At 46.3% G+C, this 9,640-nt stretch overlaps 1 protein-coding gene across 1 annotated transcript; it reads right to left on the bottom strand.

Annotated features, from left to right (window-relative positions):
* Positions 1–382: 382 nt before the first annotated feature.
* Positions 383–8,777, bottom strand: LOC138204251 (serine/threonine-protein kinase H1-like). Its single transcript, XM_069159373.1, has 3 exons — positions 8,515–8,777; positions 7,054–7,759; positions 383–640 (listed from the first exon to the last, which is right to left on the bottom strand). The coding sequence occupies exons 1-3, from the start codon at positions 8,775–8,777 to the stop codon at positions 383–385; spliced, it is 1,227 nt and encodes a 408-aa protein (XP_069015474.1).
* Between the last annotated feature and the right edge of the window lie 863 nt (positions 8,778–9,640).

A 9,640-nucleotide genomic window follows, 5' to 3' on the forward strand; every position in this document is an offset into this window, starting at 1 on the left:
GTCTGCTTTGGCCCGGACTTCCAAAACTGAAGCATATTCACCCCAAAAAAGGAAACTAATGAAAGATGGAAATCAGCCTTCAGGGGAACCTGGGTTATTACCCAAGTAGAGAAACCTGACTGAAACCCAGAAAACTTTTTTGTCACAACACCTGTTCCAGGCACTTAGGCGCCCTGTTTGCAGCTCCGAGGTTTATGTTGCAATACACACTGAGCTGGGGCAGCTGGCTGCATCCCTTCATTAGCCTCCTCACGAATCCCCATGCTTTAGCTGAATGGTGTTGATGCTCCTGCCCTCTGGCTGGAGGTTGTACGGCTCTCTGAGGCCGAGTCGGTCCAGCTGCTCGGCCCCCGCTGCTGCTCCTGTTTTGTCTCGGATGACATTAGCCGTCGCCGGCGCCCGCGCTGCGAGCGTCGCCGGGGCCCGCGGTGCTGCTGGGGGACCGCGAGGAGCCGCGTGACGCCCGCTGCCTGAGGTTCTGGGAAATAGATCGATGCAGGTTCCTCATGGAGGAGCTGGCTGCCATGGTGACCACCCAGGGATGGCGGCTGGCCTGTTCAGCGGTGAGCCGGGTGGCTGGGTCCGACACCAGCAGGCGCAGAATAAAGTCTTTGGCCGAGTTGGAAACGGAGGGCCAAGGCTGTGGGGTAGAAGAAGAGCAGGGTGATTGATAGCACACTTTCTGCAGGAGATGTCATGTCAGCCCACGCGCACACACACACACACACACACACACACACACACACACACACACACACACACACACACACACACACACACACAGACAACACGCATAGGCCCTCTGGAACCTGCAGCGCTCTAAAAGCTGCAAGATCTAGACGGGGCACCTGCAAAGATTCAAAGCCTCTTCAAAGAGGGATGCAAGAATTCATTCTAACAAAGCAATAAAACTATGATCCCTGCGCTCTGCAGGCCTAACAAGCAGAACTAAATTCAAAGGAAAGCTAAATGTCACTGGGCAAAGGGAAGCAGCAGTCTTTGGCTGAATGAATAGAGACCGGGAGGTAAGACGGCCCTGCCGCATGTGTGTGGGATTTCAGTGCATGTTTATTCTTAGCTTCGCGATAAAGGCACTGCAGATGAGCTTCGTCGGGATTCTTTTTGCTCTTTGTTAATTCAAACTGCAAATCATTTTCTCCTTGTCATGACCCGAGCAGACATTCAACGCCGCTTTGAAATCTGCCATCTTTCCAGAAGGAGAAAAAGGACAACAGAATCATTATCATAATTCACAATCATTTAATTATTCATCGTGGCTTTTGGTTCTTTGTCATGAGGACAACATTGCGGAGGCGCGCCTCGGGAAATTGACAACCTTTAGTGCTTCCATCTCACTTGAAATAAAATATTTTGGATATACACATTGAATAGATTGATGGGGCGCCAAATAAAAAAAAAAAAAAAGATGTCCAACACGGCTGGTTACAGAAACTGGGACAAAACACAATTACCTTAATCGGGATAAAATTTAAAAAAAAACGCTCCTTTTCTGTTCGTGATGTTAGGCTGGAATTATGAGAACAAAGTCGTGTAATAAGCGTAATGCAAAGACTGCTTTCTTAATCACTTTTATCTCGCTCTCTATTTCCACAGTCACCACCAATTAGTTCAAATATTTCTCCATCGTATTTGGCTGAAGAAGAATCAAAGCTTTAAATACAGTAAAAAAATAAATTCTCTCATTCTCCGCTCAGACTAAAATCTCCACTCTTTAGGGAGGTCTCGCTCTCCATTTTAATCCTGAAGTGCATTTCTCTCTCTCTCTCTCTCTCTTTTTTTTTTTTATTTTTTTTTTTTGTCTCTCGCGGTATAATGACAATTAATCAAGCATGAAATTGACAATCGCGAGACTGTTGCCGGTGAGAGGAATTCAAAGAAGCAAGGACTTGCTTATTCTCACAGTGTACCGACTTGGAGAGGAGTGTAAAGGAGTAATATATAAAAAAAAATAAAAAAAAGCTTCTCACTCAAACTTTCTTCTCATTGTGCTGCTATTTCACACCTGAGAGGCAGGCGGAGTGACACCGTTTGATTGAGCTCCCACGACTAACAAGTCTGACTTTCCTCTTCAGCCCTGGTGGTGACTAGCCGACGCTCCTTATTGTACCGTGCCGCGAAATACACACTCGATAGCTGCTGTGGCTTTTTTTTTTTTTTTGGTTCTTGATCTGGAATGATGGGAGCACATACGTTTTGGAGCGTGCCGGCTTAAAAAAAACAAAACGCTTTCACTAGGTTGGAAATAATGCAATAAAAACAAATTTAAATAAAAAAAGAATCTTTCATGCCACCACTGAGGGGTATCAAAAGTTTTTCCTTTTCTCCCGCACACTTAAACTCTCTCCTGTTATTTTTCACGTCAAAATACACAAAGGCTTTATTGCGTTTGGAAGAAGGAGGCGAGAGCTGGTGTTATACATCACTGTTGAGCAGAAAGGTAGCCAAAAGAGGAGGAGGGTGAGGAGGGTGGGAGTGCAGATTCGGGATGAGCAGTGGAGATACCTACAGGGCTCGGCTTATTGAGCAACATCTTGTTAGAGTGAATGAGAAGCACCGCTGAGCGCGTTCGCGCTGACAAGGCCGTAATTGGAAGAAATGAAGAAAAAAGCCAGAAGGTCGGATTAACGCCAACGTGATCACGGGTATAATGCACTTTTTGAGTAATGAACTACTCCACGGCAAGAGTCTCTCGTCTCGCAATCACAATCTACTAATCACCTGGCAGCGTTTTCCCGAGCAACAAAGCCAAGTTTTAAAATGCGCCTTCGTCGACGAGTCCCCACTAAAATAACAAAAAAAAAAAAAAATGGGCCTTAAAAAAGGTGTCCTGTTGTTCATTCAGGGGGGAAGTTGAAAGCTGAACCGCGCTAATTCAAATATCGATACTCGGATGCAGGGGGGGAGGGGGGGGGGGGGAGATTGGGGCCGTCGAGCACACTACACTGTGACCAAAAGTGGAGGCCGGATGTGTTGCCGTGGCGACCACTGGGGGGCACACTGGGCTAACCGTTACACTCGTGTCCGTGCTGCTTCGAAGATGTAGATGTTTTGTGGTCAGAAAAAGTGCCGCTTCAACGAGAGCAGAATGCGGACGAGGAGGTTACCTGCACACAACTGATGCAAGGATTGGTGTGCAAAAAAAGCCTGACACACACACACGCACGCACACACACGCACACGCACACGCACACACACACGCACACACAAAAAGCCGCACTTGTACGCACACACAGATGAGACGTCCTGATTACATGCGAGGGAAATGATCTGTCCTCTGTGTGGTGATAAAGGGCAAAAAACCCCCGAAGAGAAGCCCTGGAGGCCTCTGCCCTGCTCGTCCTCCGTCCCCTCCTTTCTTTTCCTACCCTCCAACCTTCTCCACCACCCTGCCATCAATCCCCGATTCCCCCACCCCCTCCACACCCTCACACAGCCCCACCTCCCTCCCACCCAAGGCATCAATGTGAGTCTGCACTACAGGTCCTCAGGAGAGGGGGTGTTGCACCTGTGTGGGAATGTGTGTGTGTGTGTGTGTGTGTGTGTTGCTAGTGTAGTTGGGGGAAGGGTGGGGTGGGGTGGGGTGGGGTGGGCGGGGAGACAGAGGGACCTGGTTTGTGAGAAGGTGCCGGCGGCTGTTGGGCCACCTGAGCAAGTCTCACCTTCATCTTGCTGCTGAAACCCCCCCACCCCCTCCTCCTCCCCCATCCACACTCTGACACACACACACACACACACACACACACACACACACACACACACACACACACACACACACACACACACACACACACACACACACACACACACACACATTTTTGGACAAATGTGTGTAATTGCAGCCTTCGAAGATCGCTATTGGGTCATTTATTTATTCTATGTCTGCAAAATTTGTGGATTTGAGTGCACGTGTTGGGAAAACAAACAGTTTTTTGTTCTTATATTCAGTCAACTACGAAGAATATTTGGTGTTTGAATTTGATTTACCAGATGGTTTCCCCAATTCTCATTTTGTCGTGTCAAATTGTATTAATCTGCTGCATCTCTGCCATCTTGAACAAACAGAACTTTGCACTGCCAGCGTTGTTGAGATCACGGTGGCGCGTTGGCTCGGTGGTTCGCTCCATTATGCAGAACATCCTGGCTTTGATTTGAAATTTGTAAACTCTGCATACTAAATTTAATAGCTTTATAAGGGCTCTCTAGGAATTATTTTTTTCTTGGACTACATTTCGACATATATCAGCAGTCGAAAGCACACGTGTCAATAATCCAAACAACGATTGGCTAAATCCCATTTTTCTTCTGATGGTTTCTTGAGTGACGGCTCACTTTTCACACCGTCACGACTTCATGGGACTCTCGAATAGAAAAAAGGAGCCATTGTTTGTGTTATTAGCAACACGCTGACTGTGATAAGTGAAAATGTCTGCTGCTATTGTGTGGACATCCAATCACAATTACAAATAACAATCCTGAGTTAAAAAGACATCACATCTCGGTTATTTCAGGAGAAAAAAACCCTGCATTATTCTTTTAAATGCTATTAACTTGCTCTAAGTGCAGTTTCGGTATTCAACGAGTGTTATCGCCAACCTGCTCCTCATGAAAGTCGTCGTGTGCCTTTTCGTCGGTCTCCGAGTGTCTTTGTTCAATTGGTCGTTTTAAATGAAACTCTTCAAGAATCGGGGAGGTGGGGGGGGGGGGGGGGGATGGGGGGGGGGGGCACCCTTCTGAGTGACACCAAGAACCCTTGTGACGGCTCGGGTCCACATTTTGTGGAGACTTGTCAACCTTCATCACACCCCGCAACATTATTATTATTATTATTATTGTCATAACAGTGTGTGTGTGTGTGTGTGTGTGTGTGTGTGTGTGTGTGTGTGTGTGTTTAGCTGCCTTGTCACTCTGCTGCAGAGGGTTTGGTACTCGCCCGTGATGGAACAATAAGTGTCTTGTCAACGTGGAAATGTGATTGATGGCCGGTCTATCAAGCTGTGGACTTCTCATTCAGCATGTATGATGTCTTCATATGTCACCGTACGAATTCACAGATTGATGCCTTCACTCCAACTCGCTGGCATGTTTTAGATACTCTACATACGGTGGTGTGAAATGTTTTTTTTTTTTTAGCTTTTATTTTCCTCACCAGTGTGTCCTACAATGGGAGCTGTGTCGAAAAGAGCCACCGTGTAAAAAAATAAATAAAAATGAAATAAGCCCTCGCACATAAACTCCAGGATTTTTGCACTATTGTTCAGTTGGTGGTCAGTGCAGCGGTAAACACAGGGATAATAGTCCAGGGTGTATGTAAGGGAGCCTCTTGTATGCCAGACTAAAATGTCAGACCGCATCCCTGAGAAATCAGGCCAGGCTTTAAACCCAGCGAATAATCCAGCCTTGGGTGTAATCAGCGTGAAAGAACAACCCTGAACTCACCACCGAGCTTGACAGAATAGGCTGTTAAAAATACCCACTTCTGTTGTATGACAACGGCAAATAGAGCGGGTGGGGTGGGGCAGAAATTATGCAAGGCTTCCTTTTACCCCCCATTTTGAAGGAAAGCAAACTGCCAAAAAAAAAAAAAAAAAAAAATTAATCTCACAACAAACTTTCCCCGATCCGTTCGCGTGCTTTAGGAAGAGACGAAGACGAGGTAAAGTCCACCTGCACCGACATACGTTCAGCAGATTTCTGTTTCTGCTTTTAGCAGGCAATGATGGAATAACGCAGCTATTTCTGTCAGTTCTAATAGAGTCACGATTAAGGTGTGAATCGCATCTTTAGCAGCGAGTAGACGTGGGGCCACGTGGGAACGGACAGATGTCAGACTGGAAATGGAAAAAAAAAAAAAAAAATCTGGGTTTTACTTCATTCTTTTTAAATGCTGGAAGCAGATTTAGTCGTGTTTATTAGATTTAACCTCTACTAACAGAAACAAAAATACATCTGGGAAGAAATTTCTCTGCATAAACTGCTTTCCTTAACTTCTGATCCTGAAAACAAACAATTTGCATTTTGACTGCATGATTGTAATGATTATGCAAAAAATTGCGCCGGAGCGAGGGTCAAGTTTTCATTATAAAAACCCCCCCCGTGAGCTTTGCAATAACTGCAGCTTTCCACCTCCTCTACACGCATCAGTATGTAACAGTATGTGTTTGCGTCTGTGGCGTCTGCTGGGGTTCAGTTTTTAAACTATCTACTTATTTTTCACACTTTGTTCGAGCCGTTGCTCGAACAAAGATACGACACCTGGGGAAAAGAGATGTGGTTCAACAAGACACACTACAGTTGGCAAGTTAGACAACCTACACCCACTAATGTTACGGTGGCTTCACAGGGGTGTTGCAGTGAAAAGTCGATTTTTCTTTGCAACAGTTTTTTAGTGTTATGATATATATTCGAACTCTATTTGTGTTTAATCTCATGCATTTTATATATTTTCTATCTTTTTATATGTTCCTTTGTAAGCGAAACACTGTTCTTGCTGAGATGCGTTTCTCGTATGAAAGGTGCTATGAAAATAAAGATAATTATTATTATTATTATGACTGAATACAAAATTTGCTGAATGAATCAGTTAAGATGCTCATACTTTTTAAAAGAAAACAATAGTGAAGGCTTCCTGAGGCTAATCGAGTGCAGTTGATGCAGATGAAGGTTCGCCGTGTTAGAGTCACGTCTTTCTCCGAGAAAGGGAAACTAAGGTACCAAAAAAACCCCAAAAGAACGACAGCAAACAGAGGAAAAAAGAACTACTAACTAAACTACTAACTAATTTCTTTCCAAAGAAAGGTGAGCGCCACATGTAGACTGGCCGTCTGGACGTTTCCTCGTTATAAATGGATTCACGTGTATAGTTGTTGGCTAAAATATTTAAAAAAAAGAGTTTTCTGTCGTGGGGTGCAGAATTGTCCAATACTTGCGTGATTTCAAGGGATACTAGAGTTACATTGCGTTTGCATCTAGATTTACTCACTAACAAGGACATAATTGAACTCCAATCTTCAATGAAAAGAGATGTGAACTCACGTTTCCGTGGAAGCTGTACTTTCCTCTCACGATGGACCTGTAGAGCCGGGTGCTGCTGTCCTCATCGAACGGCATGGATCCACTCAGCACAATGTAGGCAATCACCCCCAGGGCCCACATGTCCACGGCACAGGAGTAGGGTCTCCTCAGCACCACTTCAGGGGCCATGTACTCCGGGGTTCCACAGGTGGTCCTCAAAGACCACGACCGGCCCCCTCCACTTTGGTTTCCCCCGTCCGTTTCAGAAACCTCAGACCCTGTGAACGTGGCCAACCCAAAGTCCGTCACCAGCAACCTGGAGTCGGCTCCCGGGTGGTAGTACAGAAGATTCTCAGGCTTCAGGTCTCTGTGGGTGATCCCCAGGTTGTGCAGGTATCCCACCCCGGCCAGTACCATCCGGAGGGCCCGCGTGGCGTCCCGCTCGGTGAAATGTCCCCTGCCGACGACGCGGTCCAACAGCTCCCCCCCCGTCGCCAGTTCCAGCACCATGTAAACCCGCTGCGGGAACTGGAACACCTCCGTCAGCTGGATCACATTAGCGTGGCTCACCCGCCGCAGGACCGCCAGCTCGGAGTCGCACACCTCGCGGCCCTCCGGGGCCTCCACCTCCATCATTTTTATGGCGAAGGGCTGGCGCGACGCCCTGTGCTCCACGCGCACCACGCGGCTGAAGCTCCCGCGACCAATCAGTGCTTTGATGTCGTATCTGACAGGGCAGAAGGGGAATGATGACTCATTACGGCGTAACTATCTCATAATACACTGTTGCAAAGCACTCGATGTCTCTCCCAGCTGCTGCCGCCGTGATGTATGGGAAGATATCCTGTACAGTCTGATTTAGAGCCCCGATGAACAAGGTTATACTTTATCGACGCTGTGACCTATCAGATGTAGGAGACATGTGTTTTCCTGGCTTTACTTTTTTCTAAGCTTTCATCTGACAAGTACGTAAAAAGGCAGTCTTTAGGTATGACAGCCTGCAGGCCTCTCGAGCGAATGTCTACTCTTGCATGGAATTTAGTTGGCTGAAAAGACCGAAGGAAAAACATGCTCCCATGAGCATTGCAAAGGCTCTTAATAAGTCACTTCAGCTTGTGTTGTGCTGTAAATTACTGCTGCCATAAAAGTAGTGGAGGGTACAGACCGTGAAGTTATTCGCTATTGTCGTGGATTTTGGGAGTCCGCTGGTTTTAACCTTTTCAAAACTAGAATAGCAGATTTAAATATAATGGATGTTGCCACAAAAGACAACTACCTGTCAGTTTAATGGCAAAAACACACAATGACAATGGATTTAAGGACATTTTTACATAGAATAATGGGAATAACTTTTTTTTTTAAAGTTAAACATTTTTAGGAAGTACTTTTATTTTGAAATGATCTGACATTGGTTTACTTCATGCCGTAACTTAAAGTATGTACTGAAGAAAATGTACTTTAAAATGCTCTCCACGTGCTCACCTTGCTGTCACACGTGGCTCGAACTTGTCTTTGTACTTGGCGGCTCCGTCCCGTCTCCGTTCTCGTCTGCGTTGCCGTTGGCTGTCGGCCGTCAGCCGAGGAGCGTCGACGCCGGCGGAAAACCACAGACCTCCTCGCTTCTCCTTTTGCTCCTTTGGATCGTCGTCGTCACGTACTTTACCGAAAGCGACGAGCGACTGCACCACGCTTACGTAGCCCTTTTTGGAGGCCTCGGGCAGCACCTTACCGCTCCCGCAGCCCATCGTGCAGACGGAAACCGAAGATCGCCATGAAGGGAGCGAGAAATTCCGACGTCTGCTGAAAGGCTGAACGAATACTGGTCCGCGTGGCGGCAGCTTCTTTATGCCGGAGCTCACACAACCAGGCAGGTGCTGCTTGAGGTGAGTAAACAGCAACAACAGTAAATCTCCGCCTCTCCATTAGGTTTGGAGGAGGGCAGGTGTGTGAACTCGGCCTCTCGCTCACTTGCGATGAAACACTCATGCAAACAGAAGTTGTTTTTGAAGCTATTGTCACTCCGCGCGGAGCCGATCGCCACAGCGACCGCAGGTTAAATACTGTGGAGGGTTAAACAGCCCAAGAAGTCAGGACTCATAACACTGCAACTGAATAACAAAACGCATTTCTCACGTGATTTTAAAATGCCGTCCGATCAACACCACTGCCACTAAATCCACTTTACCACCTTTTCAGAGGGAATTATGTCTGGTTTTTTTTCTTTCTAGCACTGTGTTGCTTTGGCTAAAGTTAGTGTTTAGTTTGCAGAATGAAATGGCGAGTGTTGCACTTTCAGAAAATCGAAGCGTCGGAGGCCAACATATCTAAATTATTTGTCACCGTAGGGGGCCAGGTGCCAAAAATAAATCAGCTCATACTGGATTCCCATAATGCAACCAAACAGCATCCTGATGACATCATCAGCTTTATTTTTTTATGGGTCTCATGAAAAAGAAAGCCGAACTACATGTCTAAAAATGATGCTTTAAACAATGTGAAAGTGAACTACAACACTATGGCGCATCTCTATGCTGCATTTCCTGCCCTTGTGTCCTATTGTGTCAGGAACTAATGCAGAAGGTATGTTCATTGTGTTGTACTGTTAAGC

This window comes from Embiotoca jacksoni, unplaced genomic scaffold (genome assembly GCF_022577435.1).
Source record: "Embiotoca jacksoni isolate LCO1_2020_lvr unplaced genomic scaffold, fEmbJac1.0.p SCAF_25, whole genome shotgun sequence".
NCBI lineage: Eukaryota > Metazoa > Chordata > Actinopteri > Embiotocidae > Embiotoca > Embiotoca jacksoni.

Bases quoted from the DNA above. Each gene is read 5' to 3' on its own strand.
- LOC138204251 (XM_069159373.1), bottom strand. From the start codon at position 8,777: ATGGGCTGCGGGAGCGGTAAGGTGCTGCCCGAGGCCTCCAAAAAGGGC. The intron at 7,760-8,514 runs GTGAGCACGTGG...CTGCCCTGTCAG, and splicing joins GAGCCACGTGTGACAGCAAG to ATACGACATCAAAGCACTGA. The intron at 641-7,053 runs GTGAGTTCACAT...TCTACCCCACAG, and splicing joins AGTACAGCTTCCACGGAAAC to CCTTGGCCCTCCGTTTCCAA.